Source organism: Oncorhynchus nerka, linkage group LG4 (genome assembly GCF_034236695.1).
Source record: "Oncorhynchus nerka isolate Pitt River linkage group LG4, Oner_Uvic_2.0, whole genome shotgun sequence".
NCBI classification, from domain to species: domain Eukaryota; kingdom Metazoa; phylum Chordata; class Actinopteri; order Salmoniformes; family Salmonidae; genus Oncorhynchus; species Oncorhynchus nerka.
In genome coordinates this window covers 77,383,188-77,406,795 of record NC_088399.1, presented here as the reverse complement: position 1 = coordinate 77,406,795, position 23,608 = coordinate 77,383,188, and the positions used below count along the sequence as shown (strand labels likewise).

The following is a 23,608-nucleotide window of genomic DNA, read 5'->3' as shown; positions in this document are numbered from 1 at the left end:
AGTATACAACATTCTGTCTCGAGTATATAACATTCTGTCTATCTAGTATACAACATTCTGTCTATCTAGTATGTAACATTCTGCCTCTAGTATATAACATTCTGTCTCTAGTATATAACATTCTGTCTCTAGTATACAACATTCTGTCTATCTAGTATATAACATTCTGTCTATCTAGTATGTAACATTCTGCCTCTAGTATGTAACATTCTGTCTATCTAGTATGTAACATTCTGTATCTTGTATATAACATTCTCTCTATCTAGTATGTAACATTCTGTCTCTGGTATATAACATTCTGTCTCTGGTATATAACATTCTGTCTCTCTAGTATATAACATTCTGTCTATCTAGTATATAACATTCTGTCTCTAGTATATAACATTCTGTCTATCTAGTATATAACATTCTGTCTCTAGTATATAACATTCTGTCTCTAGTATATAACATTCTGTCTCTCTAGTATATAACATTCTGTCTCTAGTATATAACATTCTGTCTCTCTAGTATATAACATTCTGTCTCTCTAGTATATAACATTCTGTCTCTAGTATATAACATTCTGTCTATCTAGTATATAACATTCTGTCTATCTCGTATATAACATTCTGTCTCTCTAGTATATAACATTCTGTCTCTAGTATATAACATTCTGTCTCTCTAGTATATAACATTCTGCCTCTAGTATGTAACATTCTGTGTATCTACTATATAACATTCTGTCTCTAGTATACAACATTCTGTGTATCTAGTATATAACATTCTGTGTATCTAGTATATAACATTCTGTGTATCTAGTATATAACATTCTGTCTCTCTAGTATATAACATTCTGTCTCTAGTATATAACATTCTGTCTCTAGTATACAACATTCTGTCTCTCTAGTATATAACATTCTGTCTATCTAGTATATAACATTCTGTCTCTAGTATACAACATTCTGTCTCTAGTAAATAACATTCTGCCTCTAGTATGTAACATTCTGTGTATCTAGTATATAACATTCTGTCTCTAGTATACAACATTCTGTGTATCTAGTATATAACATTCTGTCTAGTATATAACATTCTGTCTCTCTAGTATATAACATTCTGTCTCTAGTGTATAACATTCTGTCTCTAGTATACAACATTCTGTCTCTCTAGTATATAACATTCTGTCTCTCTAGTATATAACATTCTGTGTATCTAGTATACAACATTCTGTGTATCTAGTATACAACATTCTGTGTATCTAGTATACAACATTCTGTGTATCTAGTATACAACATTCTGTGTATCTAGTATATAACATTCTGTCTCTCTAGTATATAACATTCTGTCTATCTAGTATATAACATTCTATCTAGTATATAACATTCTGTCTCTCGTATATAACATTCTGTCTCTCGAGTATATAACATTCTGTCTCGAGTATATAACATTCTGTCTCGAGTATACAACATTCTGTCTCGAGTATACAACATTCTGTCTCGAGTATACAACATTCTGTCTCGAGTATACAACATTCTGTCTCGAGTATACAACATTCTGTCTCGAGTATACAACATTCTGTCTCGAGTATACAACATTCTGTCTCGAGTATACAACATTCTGTCTCGAGTATACAACATTCTGTCTATCTAGTATACAACATTCTGTCTCTAGTATATAACATTCTGTCTCTAGTATATAACATTCTGTCTCTCTAGTATATAACATTCTGTCTCATTCTGTCTCTCTAGTATATAACATTCTGTCTCTCTAGTATATAACATTCTGTCTATCTAGTATATAACATTCTGTCTATCTAGTATATAACATTCTGTCTCTCTAGTATATAACATTCTGTCTCTCGTATATAACATTCTGTCTCTGGTATATAACATTCTGTCTCTGGTATATAACATTCTGTCTCTAGTATACAACATTCTGTCTCTCTAGTATATAACATTCTGTCTCTCTAGTATATAACATTCTGTCTCTAGTATACAACATTCTGTCTCTCTAGTATATAACATTCTGCGTCTAGTATGTAACATTCTGTGTATCTACTATATAACATTCTGTCTCTAGTATACAACATTCTGTGTATCTAGTATATAACATTCTGTGTATCTAGTATATAACATTCTGTCTCTCTAGTATATAACATTCTGTCTCTCTAGTATATAACATTCTGTCTCTAGTATACAACATTCTGTCTCTCTAGTATATAACATTCTGCCTATCTAGTATATAACATTCTGTGTATCTAGTATATAACATTCTGTGTATCTAGTATACAACATTCTGTGTATCTAGTATATAACATTCTGTCTCTCTAGTATATGACATTCTGTCTATCTAGTATATAACATTCTGTCTCTCGTATATAACATTCTGTCTCGTATATGAAATTTTGTCTCTCTGGTATATAACATTCTGTCTCTGGTATATAACATTCTGTCTCTCGTATATAACATTCTGTCTCTCGAGTATACAACATTCTGTCTATCTAGTATGTAACATTCTGCCTCTAGTATGTAACATTCTGTATCTTGTATATAACATTCTGTCTATCTAGTATGTAACATTCTGTCTCTCTAGTATGTAACATTCTGTCTCTCTAGTATGTAACATTCTGTCTCTAGTATATAACATTCTGTCTCTAGTATACAACATTCTGTCTCTCTAGTATATAACATTCTGTCTATCTAGTATATAACATTCTGTCTCTAGTATACAACATTCTGTCTCTCTAGTAAATAACATTCTGCCTCTAGTATGTAACATTCTGTGTATCTAGTATATAACATTCTGTCTCTAGTATACAACATTCTGTGTATCTAGTATACAACATTCTGTCTCTCTAGTATATAACATTCTGTCTATCTAGTATATAACATTCTATCTAGTATATAACAGTCTATCTAGTATATAACATTCTGTCTCGTATATAACATTCTGTCTCTCGAGTATATAACATTCTGTCTCGAGTATATAACATTCTGTCTCGAGTATACAACATTCTGTCTCGAGTATACAACATTCTGTCTCGAGTATACAACATTCTGTCTCGAGTATACAACATTCTGTCTCGAGTATACAACATTCTGTCTCGAGTATACAACATTCTGTCTCGAGTATATAACATTCTGTCTATCTAGTATATAACATTCTGTCTCTCGTATATAACATTCTGTCTCGAGTATACAACATTCTGTCTCGAGTATACAACATTCTGTCTCGAGTATATAACATTCTGTCTATCTAGTATACAACATTCTGTCTCTCTAGTAAATAACATTCTGCCTCTAGTATGTAACATTCTGTGTATCTAGTATATAACATTCTGTCTCTAGTATACAACATTCTGTGTATCTAGTATATAACATTCTGTCTAGTATATAACATTCTGTCTCTCTAGTATATAACATTCTGTCTCTAGTATATAACATTTTGTCTCTAGTATATAACATTCTGTCTCTAGTATACAACATTCTGTCTCTCTAGTATATAACATTCTGTCTCTCTAGTATATAACATTCTGTGTATCTAGTATATAACATTCTGTGTATCTAGTATATAACATTCTGTGTATCTAGTATACAACATTCTGTGTATCTAGTATACAACATTCTGTGTATCTAGTATACAACATTCTGTGTATCTAGTATATAACATTCTGTCTCTCTAGTATATAACATTCTGTCTATCTAGTATATAACATTCTATCTAGTATATAACATTCTGTCTCTCGTATATAACATTCTGTCTCTCGAGTATATAACATTCTGTCTCGAGTATACAACATTCTGTCTCGAGTATACAACATTCTGTCTCGAGTATACAACATTCTGTCTCGAGTATACAACATTCTGTCTCGAGTATACAACATTCTGTCTCGAGTATACAACATTCTGTCTATCTAGTATACAACATTCTGTCTCTCTAGTATATAACATTCTGTCTCTAGTATATAACATTCTGTCTCTAGTATATAACATTCTGTCTCTCTAGTATATAACATTCTGTCTCTCTAGTATATAACATTCTGTCTCTCTAGTATATAACATTCTGTCTCTAATATATAACATTCTGTCTATCTCGTATATAACATTCTGTCTCTCTAGTATATAACATTCTGTCTCTCTAGTATATAACATTCTGTCTCTCTAGTATATAACATTCTGTCTCTGGTATATAACATTCTGTCTCTGGTATATAACATTCTGTCTCTAGTATACAACATTCTGTCTCTCTAGTATATAACATTCTGTCTATCTAGTATATAACATTCTGTCTCTAGTATACAACATTCTGTCTCTCTAGTATATAACATTCTGCCTCTAGTATGTAACATTCTGTGTATCTACTATATAACATTCTGTCTCTAGTATACAACATTCTGTGTATCTAGTATATAACATTCTGTGTATCTAGTATATAACATTCTGTCTCTCTAGTATATAACATTCTGTCTCTCTAGTATATAACATTCTGCCTCTAGTATGTAACATTCTGTATCTTGTATATAACATTCTGTCTATCTAGTATGTAACATTCTGTCTATCTAGTATGTAACATTCTGTCTCTCTAGTATGTAACATTCTGTCTCTCTAGTATGTAACATTCTGTCTCTAGTATGTAACATTCTGTCTCTAGTATATAACATTCTGTCTCTAGTATACAACATTCTGTCTCTCTAGTATATAACATTCTGTCTATCTAGTATATAACATTCTGTCTCTAGTATACAACATTCTGTCTCTCTAGTAAATAACATTCTGCCTCTAGTATGTAACATTCTGTGTATCTAGTATATAACATTCTGTCTCTAGTATACAACATTCTGTGTATCTAGTATATAACATTCTGTCTAGTATATAACATTCTGTCTCTCTAGTATATAACATTCTGTCTCTAGTATATAACATTCTGTCTCTAGTATATAACATTCTGTCTCTAGTATATAACATTCTGTCTCTAGTATACAACATTCTGTCTCTCTAGTATATAACATTCTGTCTCTCTAGTATATAACATTCTGTGTATCTAGTATATAACATTCTGTGTATCTAGTATATAACATTCTGTGTATCTAGTATACAACATTCTGTGTATCTAGTATACAACATTCTGTGTATCTAGTATATAACATTCTGTCTCTCTAGTATATAACATTCTGTCTATCTAGTATATAACATTCTATCTAGTATATAACATTCTGTCTCTCGTATATAACATTCTGTCTCTCGAGTATATAACATTCTGTCTCGAGTATATAACATTCTGTCTCGAGTATACAACATTCTGTCTCGAGTATACAACATTCTGTCTCGAGTATACAACATTCTGTCTCGAGTATACAACATTCTGTCTCGAGTATACAACATTCTGTCTCGAGTATATAACATTCTGTCTATCTAGTATACAACATTCTGTCTATCTAGTATGTAACATTCTGCCTCTAGTATATAACATTCTGTCTCTAGTATATAACATTCTGTCTCTAGTATACAACATTCTGTCTATCTAGTATATAACATTCTGTCTATCTAGTATGTAACATTCTGCCTCTAGTATGTAACATTCTGTCTATCTAGTATGTAACATTCTGTATCTTGTATATAACATTCTCTCTATCTAGTATGTAACATTCTGTCTCTCTAGTATATAACATTCTGTCTATCTAGTATATAACATTCTGTCTCTCTAGTATATAACATTCTGTCTCTCTAGTATATAACATTCTGTCTCTCTAGTATATAACATTCTGTCTCTAGTATATAACATTCTGTCTCTAGTATATAACATTCTGTCTCTCTAGTATATAACATTCTGTCTCTCGTATATAACATTCTGTCTCTCTAGTATATAACATTCTGTCTCTGGTATATAACATTCTGTCTCTCTAGTATATAACATTCTGTCTATCTCGTATATAACATTCTGTCTCTCGTATACAACATTCTGTCTATCTAGTATATAACATTCTGTCTCTCGTATATAACATTCTGTCTATCTAGTATATAACATTCTGTCTCTGGTATATAACATTCTGTCTCTCTAGTATATAACATTCTGTCTATCTCGTATATAACATTCTGTCTCTCGTATACAACATTCTGTCTATCTAGTATATAACATTCTGTCTCTCGTATATAACATTCTGTCTATCTAGTATATAACATTCTGTCTCTAGTATACAACATTCTGTCTCTAGTATATAACATTATGTCTCTAGTATACACCATTCTGTCTCTAGTAAATAACATTCTGCCTCTAGTATGTAACATTCTGTGTATCTAGTATATAACATTCTGTCTCTAGTATACAACATTCTGTGTATCTAGTATATAACATTCTGTCTCTAGTATATAACATTCTGTCTCTAGTATATAACATTCTGTCTCTAGTATATAACATTCTGTCTCTAGTATATAACATTCTGTCTCTAGTATACAACATTCTGTCTATCTAGTATATAACATTCTGTCTATCTAGTATATAACATTCTGTCTATCTAGTATATAACATTCTGTCTCTCTAGTATATAACATTCTGTCTATCTAGTATATAACATTCTGTCTCTTTAGTTTATAACATTCAGTCTCTAGTACAGTGCATTTGGAAAGTATTTATACCCATTGACTTTGTCCACATTTAGTTACATTACAGCCTTATTTAAAAAAAAAATTTTTTTTTTTTTTAATGTCCTCATTAATCAACACTCAATACCTCATAATGACAAGGCAAAAACATTTTTTTTTAAATTTTGAAATATCACATTTACATGTGTATTCAGACCTTTTACTCTGTTTGTTGAACTCCTTTGTTGAAGCACCTTTGGCAGCGATTGCAGTCTGAAGTCTTCTTGGGTATGATGCTACAAGCTAGGCACACCTGTATTTGGGGAGTTCCTCCCATTCTTCTCTGCAGATCCTCTCAAGCTGTGTCAGGTTGGATGGATGGGGAGCGTTTTTTCAGGTCTCTCCAGAGATGATCGATCGGGTTCAAGTACGGGCTCTGACTGGGCCAAACAAGGACATTCAGAGACTTGTCCCAAAGCCACTCCTGCATTGTCTTGGCTTTGTGCTTAGGGTCGTTGTCCTGTTGGAAGGTGAACCTATGCCCCCAGTCTGAGGTCCTGAGGGCTCTGGAGCAGGTTTTCATCAAGGATCTCTCTGTACATTGCTCTGTTCATCTTTCCCTCGATCCTGACTAGTCTCCCAGTCCCTGCTGCTGAAAAACATCCCCACAGCATGATGCTACCATCACCATGCTTCACTGTAGGGATGGTGCCAGGTTTCCTCCAGACGTGACGCTTGGCATTCAGGCCAAAGAGTTCAATCTTCGTTTATCAGATCAAAGAATCTTGTTTCTCATGGTCTGAGTGTCCTTTAGGTGCCCTTTGGAAAACTCCATGCAGGCTGTCATGTGCCTTTTACTGAGGAGTGGCTTCCTTCTGGCCACTCTACCATAACTGCCTGATTGGTGGAGTGCTGCAGAGATGATTGTCCTCCTGGAAGGTTCTCCCATCTCCACAGACGAACTCTGGAGCTCTGTCTGTGACCATCGGGTTCGTGGTCACCTCCCTGACCAAGGCCTGTCTCCCCCGATTGCTCGGTTTGGCCAGGCATCCAGCTCTAGGAAGATTCTTGGTGGTTCAAAACTTTTTCCATTTAAGAATGATGGAGGCCACTGTGTTCTTGGGGACCTTCAATGCTGCAGAAATGTTTTGGTACCCTTCCCTAGATCTGTGCCTCAACACAGATCTGTTGAGGCACAGATCTGGGGAAGGGTACCAAAACATTTCTGCAGGGTACCAAAACATTTCTTCAACACGGGGTGGCAGGTAGCCTAGTGGTTAGTGCGTTGGACTAGTATCCGAAAGGTTGCAAGATCGAATCCCTGAGCTGACAAGGTAAAAATCTGTCGTTCTGCCCATGAACCAGGCAGTTAACCCACTGTTCCTAGGACGTCATTGAAAATAATAATTTGTTCTTAACTGACTTGCCTGGTTAAATAAAGGTTTAAAAAAAAACAACACAATCCTGTCTTGGAGTTCTACTGACGATTCCTTTGACCTCATGGCTTGGTTCTTGCTCTGACATGCACTATCAACTGTGAGACCTTATATAGACAGTGTTTTTCCAAATCATGTTCAATTAATTGAATTTACCACAGTAGGACTCCAATCAAGTTGCAGAAACATCTCAAGGATGATCAACGGAAACAGGATGCCCCTGAGGTCAATTTCGAGTCTCATAGCAAAGGGTGTGAATACGAATATTATTTTATTTTTTAAATAGATTTGCAAAAATGTCTAAAAACCCGTTTTTGCTTTGTCATTATGGGGTATTGTGTGTAGGTTGATAAGGAAAATAATTGAATCAATTTTAGAATAATGTTGTAACTTAACAAAATGTGGAAAAAGTCAAGGGGTCTGAATACTTTCTGAATGCACTGTATTTTTCTGTCTCTTGTATATAAAATTATGTCTTTCTAGTATACAACATTCTGTCTCTAGTAGAGGTCGACCGATTATGATTTTTCAACGCCGATACCGATTATTGAAGGACCAAAAAAGACGATACCGATTAATCGGACGATTTATATATATATATGTATATGTAATAATGACAATTATAACAATACTGAATCAACACTTATTTTAACTTAATACATAAATAAAATCTAGTTAGTCTCAAATAAATAATGAAACATGCTGAATTTGGTTTAAATAATGCAAAAACATGGTGTTGGAAAAGACCGTAAAAGTGCAATATGTGTCATGTAAAAAAGCTAACGTTTAAGTTCCTTGTCAGAACATATGAAAGCTGGTGGTTCAATATTTCCAGTTCTTCAATATTCCCAGTTAAGAAGTTTTAGGGTGTAGTTATTATAGGTTGACTATTTCTCTCTATACCATTTCTATTTCATATACCTTTGACTATTGTATGCTCTAATAGGCACTATAGTATTGCCAGCCTAATCTCGGGAGTTCGTAGGCTTGAAGTCATAAACAGCGCTGTGCTTCAAGCATTGCTAAGAGCTGAAGGCAAATGCAGTAAAGTTTGAATGAATGCTTACGAGCCTGCTGCTGCCTACCACTGCTCAGACAGACACACTGCTCCATCAAATATCAAATCATAGACTTAGTTATAATATAATAAACACAGAAATACGAGCCTTTGGTCATTAATATGGTCAGATCCGGAAACTATCATTTCGAAAACAAAACGTTTATTCTTTCAGTGAAATACGGAACCGTTCCGTATTTTACCGAACGTGTGGCTACCCTAAATCTAAATATTGCTGTTACAACCTTCAATGTTATGTCATAATTATGTAAAATTCGGGCAAATTTTGTTCGCATCGAGCCAGGCGGCCCAAACTTGCATATACCCTGACTCTGCATGCAATGAACGCAAGAGAAGTGACACAATTTCCCTAGTTAATATTGCCTGCTAACATGAATTTCTTTTAACTAAATATGCAGGTTTAAAAATATATACTTCTGTGTATTGATTTTAAGAAAGGTTTTGATGTTTATGGTTTGGTACATTCGTGCTACGATTGTGCTTTTGTTAAATCATCACCCGTTTGGCGAAGTAGGCTGTAATTCGATGATAAATTTACAGGCACCGCATTGATTATATGCAACGCAGGACAAGCTTGATAACCTAGTAATATCATTAACCATGTATAGTTAACTAGTGATTATGTTAAGGTTGATTGTTTTTTATAAGATAAGTTTAATGCTAGCATCTTACCTTGGCTCCTTGCTGCACTCGCGTAACAGGTAGTCAGCCTGCCATGCAGTCTCCTCATGGAGTGCAATGTTATCGGCCATAATCAGCGTCCAAAAAGGCTGATTACCGATTGTTATGACAACTTGAAATCGGCCCTAATTAATCGGCCATACCGATTAATCGGTCGACCTCTAGTCTCTAGTATACAACATTCTGTCTCTAGTATACAACATTCTGTCTCTAGTATATAACATTCTGTCTCTCTAGTATATAACATTCAGACAATTCCTTTACTTTCAGGCCATCAAATGTCCAAACTCTGTTTTCTCTTACATTGCTAGCATACTTTCTCAAACTAAATGGATGTGGTTTTGCTGCAGCAAATTCTAACTGTGTGTGTAGATGTACATTATGTGTGCCGTGTGTGTGTGTGTGGTTGGTGTGTGTTTAGAGGGGTAACCCTGTATCAGATATCAGACCATTGTTTTAATCTGCAGCTCACAGGGAGTTGATGGGAGATGTGGTGGGTCCTTGCCCAAGAGATAGGGTGGTCGTGGTCTTCACAGTTGATTCCGCAGGTTGCATGACATGAGCTGAATGAAATCTAAAAGGCTTTGAAAATAAAAACAACTTTTTTATGCTCAGTGCTCCGTTGACCTTTCACAGAGATGCTTCTTTTTGTGAGAAATCTTCTAACAACAATGGGAATTTTGCATTAATATGACAAGTGTACTCTGAAATATGAAAATACTTCATGTCATGTCTCAAAATCTATATACATCTTAGCTCTACAGTGCCTTGCGAAAGTATTCGGCCCCCTTGAACTTTGCGACCTTTTGCCACATTTCAGGCTTCAAACATAAAGATATAAAACTGTATTTTTTTGTGAAGAATCAACAAGTGGGACACAATCATGAAGTGGAACGACATTTATTGGATATTTCAAACTTTTTTAACATGGCAAAAACTGAAAAATTGGGCGTGCAAAATTATTCAGCCCCCTTAAGTTAATACTTTGTAGCGCCACCTTTTGCTGCGATTACAGCTGTAAGTCGCTTGGGGTATGTCTCTATCAGTTTTGCATATCGAGAGACTGACATTTTTTCCCATTCCTCCTTGCAAAACAGCTCGAGCTCAGTGAGGTTGGATGGAGAGCATTTGTGAACAGCAGTTTTCAGTTCTTTCCACAGATTCTCGATTGGATTCAGGTCGGGACTTTGACTTGGCCATTCTAACACCTGGATATGTTTATTTTTGAACCATTCCATTGTAGATTTTGCTTTATGTTTTGGATCATTGTCTTGTTGGAAGACAAATCTCTGTCCCAGTCTCAGGTCTTTTGCAGACTCCATCAGGTTTTCTTCCAGAATGGTCCTGTATTTGGCTCCATCCATCATCCCATCAATTTTAACCATCTTCCCTGTCCCTGCTGAAGAAAAGCAGGCCCAAACCATGATGCTGCCACCACCATGTTTGACAGTGGGGATGGTGTGTTCAGGGTGATGAGCTGTGTTGCTTTTATGCCAAACATAACGTTTTGCATTGTTGCCAAAAAGTTCAATTTTGGTTTCATCTGACCAGAGCACCTTCTTCCACATGTTTGGTGTGTCTCCCAGGTGGCTTGTGGCAAACTTTAAACGCCACTTTTTATGGATATCTTTAAGAAATGGCTTTCTTCTTGCCACTCTTCCATAAAGGCCAGATTTGTGCAATATACGACTGATTGTTGTCCTATGGACAGAGTCTCCCACCTCAGCTGTAGATCTCTGCAGTTCATCCAGAGTGATCATGGGCCTCTTGGCTGCATCTCTGATCAGTCTTCTCCTTGTATGAGCTGAAAGTTTAGAGGGACGGCCAGGTCTTGGTAGATTTGCAGTCGTCTGATACTCCTTCCATTTCAATATTATCGCTTGCACAGTGCTCCTTGGGATGTTTAAAGCTTGGGAAATCTTTTTGTATCCAAATCCGGCTTTAAACTTCTTCACAACAGTATCTCGGACCTGCCTGGTGTGTTCCTTGTTCTTCATGATGCTCTCTGCGCTTTTAACGGACCTCTGAGACTATCACAGTGCAGGTGCATTTATACGGAGACTTGATTACACACAGGTGGATTGTATTTATCATCATTAGTCATTTAGGTCAACATTGGATCATTCAGAGATCCTCACTGAACTTCTGGAGAGAGTTTGCTGCACTGAAAGTAAAGGGGCTGAATCATTTTGCACGCCCAATTTTTCAGTTTTTGATTTGTTAAAAAAGTTTGAAATATCCAATAAATGTCGTTCCACTTCATGATTGTGTCCCACTTGTTGTTGATTCTTCACAAAAAAATACAGTTTTATATCTTTATGTTTGAAGCCTGAAATATGGCAAAAGGTCGCAAAGTTCAAGGGGGCCGAATACTTTCGCAAGGCACTGTATATTGTTTTTTTGTCCTGTGGGTTCGAGAGGAAAGTGAGCCTGTCAGGTAGCAGTAGTTTTCATTCTTGCACAGAGTTTTGATCTATTTTTTCTTCTCTGGCCTCCATTGATTTAGTCACACTAATTCTGGCCATCCTACAAGGGTAAAAACTCTTGTAACCTTTGAACGGATTATGATAGAGACATGAGGTTAGGACCATTGGTTTTCTTAAAGGATTATCAACATAATTAACTTATTTCACTCATTGGTCAAAATATACGTTTTTGATTGGACACCCTACAATATATTTTCCACTCTGTGTTATAAAACTCCCTCACAACACACATTGTCCTTCTGTTTCTCTCTATATTCTGCATACAATACCAATGTACAACTCTTCTCTCTCTCTCTCTCTCTCTCTCTCTCTCAGGGAGAGGCAGTAGGGAGGGTGTGTCTTAAGGAAAGGGGTCGGGACGTCCTTGTGCTACAGAGAGTGACATCACCTAACCCCGCTTCCTCGCCATCATCAGTGACATCACCTAACCCCGCTTCCTCGCCATCAGGGGGAGGGGCCAGAGAGGAGGACGGAGAGAAGAGGTCAGTATTCTTATCTTTCAATTTCAATATCTCTGTCTTTGTGGGCGTTGCTGGAATATACAAATTAATCATGTAAACGTTATATATGATCTATAAAGACTTCAAACTGTATGCTGTGTATGTCCCAGACAAACCTGTTTGTTGAAAGCCATGTCAAGAAAAATATTTTACATTCTCCCTCCTTTTCCCTCTCTTAAGTCACACCCTTTGCATGCCTGCACGCACACAAGCATCTGCCCTGACAAGATAGATTGTGTGTTTGCTTCCTAGAGGATGTGTGTGTTAGGACAGAGAACGTGTGTGTTTTAGCTGCAAGCAGAGAGAGAATGATTTTCTTGTCTTGAAGGGAGAAACAAATCAAAAGAAAGCAAGACTGTTTGCTGCCTAGAGGGTGTGTTTACACATTATAAAGGGTGTGTGTCTCTCTGGTGTTAGGCAGGGAGAGGGGAGGCCTCAGTACATCCCCTTTTGGGGTAGAGCTACTATAGCCTCTATATCTGTGGAGCTCCAGGCAGGCAGGGGAAGCAGGCTGGCTCTTCAGCCCAGGACAGAGCACCTTGGCTGAGCATGTTGCGCTAGGGAGAGCAAATCCTCTGGAGGAATTGAGATGGACTTGAGAACTGTCACACTAGTGGAGGCAGAGGAAGATGAAGACGGTAGTGATGATGATGATGACTGTTGTAGTAGTTCTGTCCCAACCTTCAATGTCCCTTACCTGCTCTACATTGATGATGAGGATGAAGATGACTGGAGTAGTCTACCTTACATTGATGAGGAAGGGGAGGATGAGGAGGGAGAGGAGGAGAGGGAAGAGAGAGAAAGGAGAGATAGAAGCTCTGAGGAATACTATTCCTGCTCTTCCTCCTGTGTTTCTGACAGGTGTGTTGGTATGTGTGTATCGTGTGTGTTTGTGTGTGCGTGAGTCCTTGTTTATGTGTAACTTTTCTCTGTGTGTGTCTGTTTAGGTATGTGGTGGTGTCTGGAACACCCCTGAAGATTCTAGAACACCTGCTGAGTGACCTACGACTGGATGACCAGAGAGGAGCACCGGAGAGCAGAGTGTCTGGTGAGTAAACACGTACACACACACAGTCTTGTTTATCCTTAACACAGTCTTGTTAAATCCTAGTTAACCTTAACCCCAAAACCTAACCCTGACTTCTAACCATAACCCCTAAACCTAATTCAAACCCTAACACAAATTCTACCTCAACCCTAAACCCCTTAGAAATAGCATTTGACTTTGTGGGGACTAACAGAATGTCCCCAATTGGTCAAATTTTGGTTAGTTTACTTCTGGTCACACATACACACAGCAGATAGTTTGATGATTGTGGGATCCCCCAAAGATCTGTACTCAGTCCATTACACTTATTTAAATGTACACCAAATAATTTAATTTGTGTGTTTGTTTGTGTGCACCAATCCCTCCCCTGCTCTTAGGAATGTCCTAACATGTTGCAACATAACCACTACTTCTACTGTTCTTCATTCTTTCTTCTTTTCTTTCCTAGGAATATATTGTAGCATATTTCAGTGTTGTCTAACTAGCGTGACCTATTGGGAAACGCTGACAAAAGACCATATTGGGTAAATGAGTCTTCGGCCCTAATGATCACCAGTCAGAAAGAGAGCTGAAAGAACAGAAAGAGAGGAGTGTGTGTGTACTCGCGCATGCGTGCCTGTGTGTGAGTGCATGCGTGCCTGTGTGAGTGCGTGCGCGCGCGCACATGTGTGTGTGTTTTCTAAACAGAAACATGTTTAACAAGCTGAAACAAGCCTAAAGCGAGATTAACGCACAACACTGCAATACCTGATTACTAAGATTAGATCTGTGGCCCGGGGGTGGTGTGTGTGTAGATGAAATTGGAGGAGTGAAGGAGAGTTGTTAACATGGAGAAAATGAAAGCAGTTGGAAGGAGGGAGGAAAATGGGAACGGTAGGGTGGAAGGAGAGAGGAGGGGTGGAGAGAAGGAAAGAGGTAGAAGCCAGCTAAATAGTCTAGTCATTTAAAGTGGTGTTCTATGAAAAGCTTGCTTTCCTATCTAAACGTCAGACAGCTGGTTAGTTAATTATTCATAGGAACCTTTCGGCTGCTCTATCCACTGCTCTGCGGAACCATTACTTTTTTTGTCACATGTTTCCCATGGACAGAGTTTAACGTTGTGCAGCAAGCTCAGTCTGCACAGATGCACTAATCTTGATAACATAATGAGTGGCTATTAGGGATGTAAGATGATTTGTAGATCAGTGATTCAGCGCCTTGCTCAGGCCAACTGCATTCTCAGCCCTTCATGAAACTGCATTGCCAGGGATGGACCTGTATAATCCACCATTACTTAAACCATTCCTTCTGAAACCACACTCTTCAGTGAGAAGAGTGGGCGATGTTTCAAAATAAATGTATGTTTTTGCATGATATTCCAAATGCCTGTATGTCGTTTATGTCCGCTGGTTCTCATGTTGTAATTTGTCTTGACTCCTTTGCTCCTTCTGTGCTGTGTGCACCTTCCCATTTACACCAGAGACCTGTATATCATGACGAGATGCTCATGTCTCCGCCCTAACAATGAGAGTCATTGTCCCAAAGGCTGTGAGGCAGGCGACAAGCTTAGGTCCAAAATAAACTCATAGAAACGCATTGGGTTTATTTTTAACTGATTATGGCGAGAGTGAAACCTCACACACACACACACACACACAAAGCCCCTCCTCCACCACTCACAACAGCAAGGCTGAGAGGTCACTCCTTCCTCTCTGACAAGCGGTCTCAACTCGTTATTTGCATTTGAGGTTTGGTCCAACAGACTGGGTCATATGGACACTGAAGCACATTGAGACATTATTTTACTGTAATAGAGAAGTTAACCTTTCTAACCATACACTTTTTATGTCTCACCTGCTCTAATTGCCAGCTAGCTTTATAGTTCCACCCTCAGAGCATGTGCAGACTAGCTAGCTGTATAGTTCCACCCTCAGAGCATGTGCAGACCAACTAGCTTTATAGTTCCACCCTCAGAGCATGTTCAGACCAGCTAGCTTTATAGTTCCACCCTCAGAGCATGTTCAGACCAGCTAGCTTTATAGTTCCACCCTCTGAGCATGTTCAGACCAGCTAGCTGTATAGTTCCACCCTCAGAGCATGTGCAGACCAGCTAGCTTTATAGTTCCACCCTCAGAGCATGTGCAGACCAGCTAGCTGTATAGTTCCACCCTCAGAGCATGTGCAGACCAACTAGCTTTATAGTTCCACCCTCAGAGCATGTACAGACCAGCTAGCTTTATAGTTCCACCCTCAGAGCATGTGCAGACCAACTAGCCTTATAGTTCCACCCTCAGAGCATGTGCAGACCAGCTAGCTGTATAGTTCCACCCTCAGAGCATGTGCAGACCAACTAGCTTTATAGTTCCACCCTCAGAGCATGTACAGACCAGCTAGCTTTATAGTTCCACCCTCAGAGCATGTGCAGACCAACTAGCCTTATAGTTCCACCCTCAGAGCATGTTCAGACCAGCTAGCTTTATAGTTCCACCCTCTGAGCATGTTCAGACCAGCTAGCTGTATAGTTCCACCCTCAGAGCATGTGCAGACCAGCTAGCTTTATAGTTCCACCCTCAGAGCATGTTCAGACCAGCTAGCTGTATAGTTCCACCCTCAGAGCATGTTCAGACCAGCTAGCTTTATAGTTCCACCCTCAGAGCATGTGCAGACCAGCTAGCTTTATAGTTCCACCCTCTGAGCATGTTCAGACCAGCTAGCTGTATAGTTCCACCCTCAGAGCATGTGCAGACCAGCTAGCTTTATAGTTCCACCCTCAGAGCATGTGCAGACCAGCTAGCTTTATAGTTCCACCCTCAGAGCATGTGCAGACCAACTAGCCTTATAGTTCCACCCTCAGAGCATGTTCAGACCAGCTAGCTTTATAGTTCCACCCTCAGAGCATGTTCAGACCAGCTAGCTGTATAGTTCCACCCTCAGAGCATGTTCAGACCAGCTAGCTTTATAGTTCCACCCTCAGAGCATGTGCAGACCAGCTAGCTTTATAGTTCCACCCTCAGAGCATGTGCAGACCAACTAGCCTTATAGTTCCACCCTCAGAACATGTGCAGACCAGCTAGCTGTTGTGTTTTTGGACATTTTCAGCTCAGGTCGTTAGCCCCACCTGCTTCAAGATGTCCACTGTCATCCCTGTGCCCAAAAAGGGAAAGTAAGTGAACTGAATGACTACCGACCCGTAGCACTCACTTCCATCGTCATGAAGGACACCAAAAACACCAGGTCAAGAAAATCATCATTTACCTCAGCCACCCAAGCCACGGCCTGTTCTCATGTCAAATCAGATCAACAACAAAAAAATCTTTGTCCCATGCACCGAATATAACAGGTTTAGACCTTACCGTCGTTAAATGCTTACTTACAAGCCATTAACCAACAATGCAGAAATAAAATATTTGCTAAATAAACCCATGTAAAAAAAACTGACCAATAAAATAACAATAACAAGGCTATATACAGTGGGGCAGAAAAGTATTTAGTCAGCCACCAATTGTGCAAGTTCTCCCACTTAAAAAGATGAGAGAGGTCTGTAATTTTCATCATAGGTACACTTCAACTATAACAGACAAAATGAGAGAGAAAAAATCCAGAAAATCACATTGTAGGATTTTTAATGAATTTATTTGCAAATTATGGTGGAAAATAAGTATTTGGTCAATAACAAAAGTTTATCTCAATACTTTGTTATATACCCTTTGTTGGCAATGACAGAGGTCAAACGTTTTCTGTAAGTCTTCACAAGGTTTTCACACACTGTTGCTGGTATTTTGGCCCATTCCTCTATGCAGATCTCCTCTAGAGCAGTGATGTTTTGGGGCTGTTGCTGGGCAACACAGACTTTCAACTCTCTCCAAAGATATTCTATGGGGTTGAGATCTGGAGACTGGCTAGGCCACTCCAGGACCTTGAAATGCTTCTTACGAAGCCACTCCTTCGTTGACCGGGCGGTGTGTTTGGGATCATTGTCATGCTGAAAGACCCAGCCACGTTTCATCTTCAATGCCCTTGCTGATGGAAGGAGGTTTTCACTCAAAATCTCACGATACATGGCCCCATTCATTCTTTCCTTTACACGGATCAGTCGTCCTGGTCCCTTTGCAGAAAACAAGCCCCAAAGCATGATGTTTCCACCCCATGCTTCACAGTAGGTATGGTGTTCTTTGGATGCAACTCAGCATTCTTTGTCCTCCAAACACGACGAGTTGAGTTTTTACCAAAAAGTAATATTTTGGTTTCATCTGACCATATGACATTCTCCCAATCTTCTTCTGGATCATCCAAATGCTCTATAGCAAACTTCAGACGGGCCTGGACATGTACTGGCTTAAGCAGGGGGACACGTCTGGCACTGCAGGATTTGAGTCTCTGGCGGCGTAGTGTGTTACTGATGGTAGGCTTTGTTACTTTGGTCCCAGCTCTCTGCAGGTCATTCACTAGGTCCCCCCGTGGAGTTCTGGGATTTTTGCTCACCGTTCTTGTGATCATTTTGACCCCACGGGGTGAGATTTTGCGTGGAGCCCCAGATCAAGGGAGATTATCAGTGGTCTTGTATGTCTTCCATTTCCTAATAATTGCTCCCACAGTTGATTTCTTCAAACCAAGCTGCTTACCTATTGCAGATTCAGTCTTCCCAGCCTGGTGCATGTCTACAATTTTGTTTCTGGTGTCCGTTGACAGCTCTTTGGTCTTTGCCATAGTGGAGTTTGGAGTGTAACTGTTTGAGGTTGTGGACAGGTGTCTTTTATACTGATAACAAGTTCAAACAGGTGCCATTAATACAGGTAACGAGTGGAGGACAGAGGAGCCTCTTAAAGAAGAAGTTACAGGTCTGTGAGAGCCAGAAATCTTGCTTGTTTGTAGGTGACCAAATACTTATTTTCCACCATAATTTGCAAATAAATTAATAAAAAAATCCTACAATGTGATTTTCTGGATGTTTTTTCTCTCATTTTGTCTGTCATAGTTGAAGTGTACCTATGATGAAAATTACAGGCCTCATCTTTTTAAGTGGAAGAACTTGCACAATTGGTGGCTGACTAAATACTTTTTTGCCCCACTGTATAGGGGTAAATAAACTAAAGTAAAAATAAATAAATAAACTAACACTATAAAATAATGAGGCTATATACACAGAGTCAATGTGCAGGGGTACGGGTCAGTCGGGGTAGTTGAGGTAATATGACGTAATATGTACAGCACCAGTCAAAAGTTTGGACACCTACTCATTCAAGGGTTTTTCTTTATTTTTACTATTTTCTACATAGAATAATAGTGAAGACATCAAAACTATGAAATAACACATATGGAATCATGTAGTAACCAAAAAAGTGTTAAACAAATCTAAATATATTTTATATTGGCCACCCTTTGCCTTGATGACAGCTTTGCACACTCTTGGCATTCTCGTAACCAGTTTCATGAGGTAGTCACCTGGAATGCATTTAAATTAACAGGTGTGCCTTGTTGAAAGTTAATTTGTGAAATGTCTTTCCTTCTTAATACATTTGAGCCAATCAGTTGTGTTGTGACAAGGTGTAACGGTTTTCTAGGTGTGGTGAAGGAGAGTCGGACCAAAACGCAGCGTGTAGATTGCGATCCATGTTTAATCAAACAAACGTAAATACGAAATAACACAAACACTACAAAACAATAAACGTAACGAAAACCGAAACAGCCTATACTTGTCAACTAACACAGCGACAGGAACAAAGACACTAAGGACAATCACCCACAAAACAACCAAAGAATATGGCTGCCTAAATATGGTTCCCAACCAGAGACAAAGATAAACACCTGCCTCTGATTGAGAACCACTCCAGACAGCCATAGACTTTGCTAGATCACCCCACTAGCTACAATCCCAATACATACCCAAAACCCCAAGACAAAACACACCACAATACAAAAACCCCATGCCACACCCTGGCCTGAACCAAACATGAAGATACACACAAAATACTTCGACCAGGGCGTGACACAAGGTAGGGGTTGTATACAGAAGCAAGCCCTATTTGGTAAAAGACCAAGACCATATTTTGGCAAGAACAGCTCAAATAAGCAAAGAGAAACGACAGTCCATCATTACTTTAAGACATGAAGGTCAGTCAATCTGGAAAATGTCAAGAACTTGAAAGTTTCTTCAAGTGCAGTCGCAAAAACCATCAAAAGCTATGATGAAACTGGCTCTCATGAAGACCGCCACAGGAAAGGAAGACCCAGAGTTACCTCTGCTGCAGAGGATAAGTTCATTAGACTTACCAGCCTCAGAAATTGCAGTCCAAATAAATGCTTCACAGAGTTCAAGTAACATACACATCGCAACATCAACTGTCCAGAGGAGACTGTGTGAATCAGGCCTTCATGATCAAATTGCTGCAAAGAAACCACAACTAAAGGACAGCAATAAGAAGAAGAGACTTGCTTGGGCCAAGAAACACAAGCAATGGACATTAGATTGCCGTGTCTTTGTGAGATGCAGAGTAGGTGAACGGATGATCTCCGCATTTGTGGTTCCCACCGTGAAGCATGGAGGAGGAGGTGTGATGGTGTGGGGGCACTTTACTGGTGACACTGTCTGTGATTTATTCTGAATTCAAGGCACACTTAACCAGCATGGCTACCACAGCATTCTGCAGTGATACACCATCCCATCTGATTTGCGCTTAGTGGGACTATCATTTGTTTTTCAACAGGACACAGACCCAACATACTTCCAGGCTGTGTAAGGGCTATTTGACCAAGAGAGTGATGGAGTGCTACATCAGATGACCTGGCCTCCACAATCACTGACCTCAACCCAGTTGAGATGGTTTGGGATGAGTTGGACTGCAGTCAAGGAAAAGCAGCCAACAAGTGCTCAGCATATGTGGGAACTCCTTCAAGACCGTTGGAAAAGCATTCCAGGTGAAGCTGGTTGAGAAAATGCCAAGAGTGTGCAATGCTGTCAACAAGGCGAAGGGTGGCTACTTTGAAGAATCTCAAATATAAAATATATTTTGATTTGTTTAACACTTTTTTGGTTACTACTTGATTACTACAATCTAAGCTTGATGCCCTCAATCTCACACAAATTATCAATGAACCTACCAGGTACCACCCCAAAGCCGTAAACATGGGCACCTCATAGATATCATCCTAAACAACTTGCTCTCTAAATACACCTCTGCTGTTTTCAACCAAGATCTCAGCGATCACTGCCTTATTGCCTGCATCCGTAATGGGTCAAGCGACCTCCACTCATCCCTGTCAAACGCTCCCTGAAACACTTCAGCGAGCAGGCCTTTCTAATCAACCTGGCCCGGGTATCTTGATAGGATATTGACCTCACCCCTTCAGTAGAGGATGCCTGGTTATTTTTTTTAAATGCCTTCCTCACCATCTTAAATAAGCATGCCCCATTCAAGAAATTTAGAACCAGGAACAGATATAGACCTTGGTTCTCTCCGGACCTGACTGCCCTTAACCAACACAAAAACATCCTATGGCGTTCTGCATTAGCATCGAACAAACCCCGTGATATGCAACTTTTCAGGGAAGTCAGAAACCAATATACACAGGCAGTTAGAAAGGCCAAGGCTAGCTTTTTCAAGCAGAAATTTGCTTCCTGCAACACAAACTCAAAAATGTTCTGGGACACTGTAAAGTCCATGGAGAATAAGAACACCTCCTCCCACTTGCCCACTGCACTGAGGATAGGAAACTCTGTCACCACCGATAAATCCACTATAATTGAGAATTTCAATAAGCATTTTTCTACGGCTGGCCATGCTTTCCACCTGGCTACCCCTACCCAGGTCAACTGCACTGTACCCCCAACAGCAACTCACCCAAGCCTTCCCCATTTCTCCTTCTCCCAAATCCAGTCAGCTGATGTTCTGAAAGAGCTGCAATATCTGGACCCCTACAAATCAGCCGGGCTAGACAATCTGGACCCTTTCTTTCAAAAAAATGATCTGCCGAAATTGTTGCAACCCCTATTACTAGCCTGTTCAACCTCTCTTTCCTGTCGTCTGAGTTTCCCAAAGATTGGAAAGCAGCTGTGGTCATCCCCCTCTTTAAAGGGCGGGAATACTCTTGACCCAAACTGCTACAGACCTATATCTATCCTACCCTGCCTTTCTAAGGTCTTCGAAAGCCAAGTCAACAAACAGATTACCGACCATTTCGAATCCCACCGCACCTTCTCCGCTATGCAATCTGGTTTCAGAGCTGGTCATGGGTGCACCTCAGCCATGCTGAAAGGTCCTAAACAATATCTTAACCGCCATTGATTAGAAACAATACTGTGCAGCCGTATTCGTTGACCTGGCCAAGGCTTTCGACTCTGTCGATCACCACATCCTCATCGACAGACTCTATAGCCTTGGTCTCTCAAATGATTGCCTCGCCTGGTTCACCAACTACTTCCCTGATAGTGTTCAGTGTGTCAAATCAGAGGGCCTGTTCTCCGGGCCTCTGGCAGTCTCTATGGGGGTGCCACAGGGTTCAATTCTTGGGCCGACTCTCTTCTCTGTATACATCAATGATGTCTTGCTACTGGTGAGTCTTTGATCCACCTCTACGCAGACAACACCATTCTGTATACTTCTGGCCCTTCTTTGGACACTGTGTTAACAACACTCCAGACGAGCTTCAATGCCATACAACTCTCCTTCCGTGGTCTCCAACTGCTCTTAAATACAAGTAAAACTAAATGCATGCTCTTCAACCGATCGCTGCCTGCACCTGCCCGCCCATCCAGCATCACTACTCTGGATGGTTCTGACTTAGAATATGTGGACAACTACAAATACCTAGGTGTCTGGTTAGACTGTAAACTCTCCTTCCAGACTCACATCAAACATCTCCAATCCAAAGTTAAATCTAGAATTGGCTTCCTATTTCGCAACAAAGCATCCTTCACTCATGCTGCCAAACATACCCTTGTAAAACTGACGATCCTACCGATCCTCGACTTCGGCGATGTCATTTACAAAATAGCCTCCAATACCCTACTCAATAAATTGGATGCAGTCTATCACAGTGCCATCCGTTTTGTCACCAAAGCCCCATATACTACCCACGACTGCAACCTGTACGCTCTCGTTGGCATGCTAGTAGACACCATAGTGGAGCTCTTTAGCATCAACTCAAATCGCCGTGTTTGGAGGAGGAGGAATGTTGCCTATGACCCCAAGAACACCATCCCCACCGTCAAACATGGAGGTGGAAACATTATGCTTTGGGGGTGTTTTTCTGCTAAGGGGACAGGACAACTTCACCGCATCAAAGGGACGATGGACGGGGCCATGTACCGTCAAATCTTGGGTGAGAACCTCCTTCCCTCAGCCAGGGCATTGAAAATGGGTTGTGGATGGGTATTCCAGCATGACAATGACCCAAAACACATGGCCAAGGCAACAAAAGAGTGGCTCAAGAAGAAGCACATTAAGGTCCTGGAGTGGCCTAGCCAGTCTCCAGACCTTAATCCCATAGAAAATCTTTGGAGGGAGCTGAAGGTTCGAGTGGCCAAACGTCAGGCTCGAAACCTTAATGACTTGGAGAAGATCTGCCAAGAGGAGTGGGACAAAATCCCTCCTGAGATGTGTGCAAATCTGGTGGCCAACTACAAGAAACGTCTGACCTCTGTGATTGCCAACAAGGGTTTTGCCACCATGGTGGAGAGTTTGGAATCTGATTGATTGATTGCTTCTGTGGACAGGTGTCTTTTATACAGGTAACAAACTGAGATTAGGAGCACTCCCTTTAAGAGTGTGCTCCTAATCTCAGCTCGTTACCTTATAAAAGACACCTGGGAGCCAGAAATCTTTCTGATTGAGAGGGGGTCAAATACTT

At 39.6% G+C, this 23,608-nt stretch overlaps 1 protein-coding gene across 1 annotated transcript in view; it reads left to right on the top strand.

Moving 5' to 3' along the window:
* The window catches only part of rapgef5a (Rap guanine nucleotide exchange factor (GEF) 5a), a 96,243-nt gene that overhangs the window by 60,067 nt on the left and 12,568 nt on the right, over positions 1–23,608 (top strand). Inside the window, 2 exon segments of the mRNA XM_065017898.1 lie at positions 12,551–12,717; positions 13,683–13,783. Coding sequence (XP_064873970.1) covers positions 12,551–12,717; positions 13,683–13,783 — 268 coding nt within the window.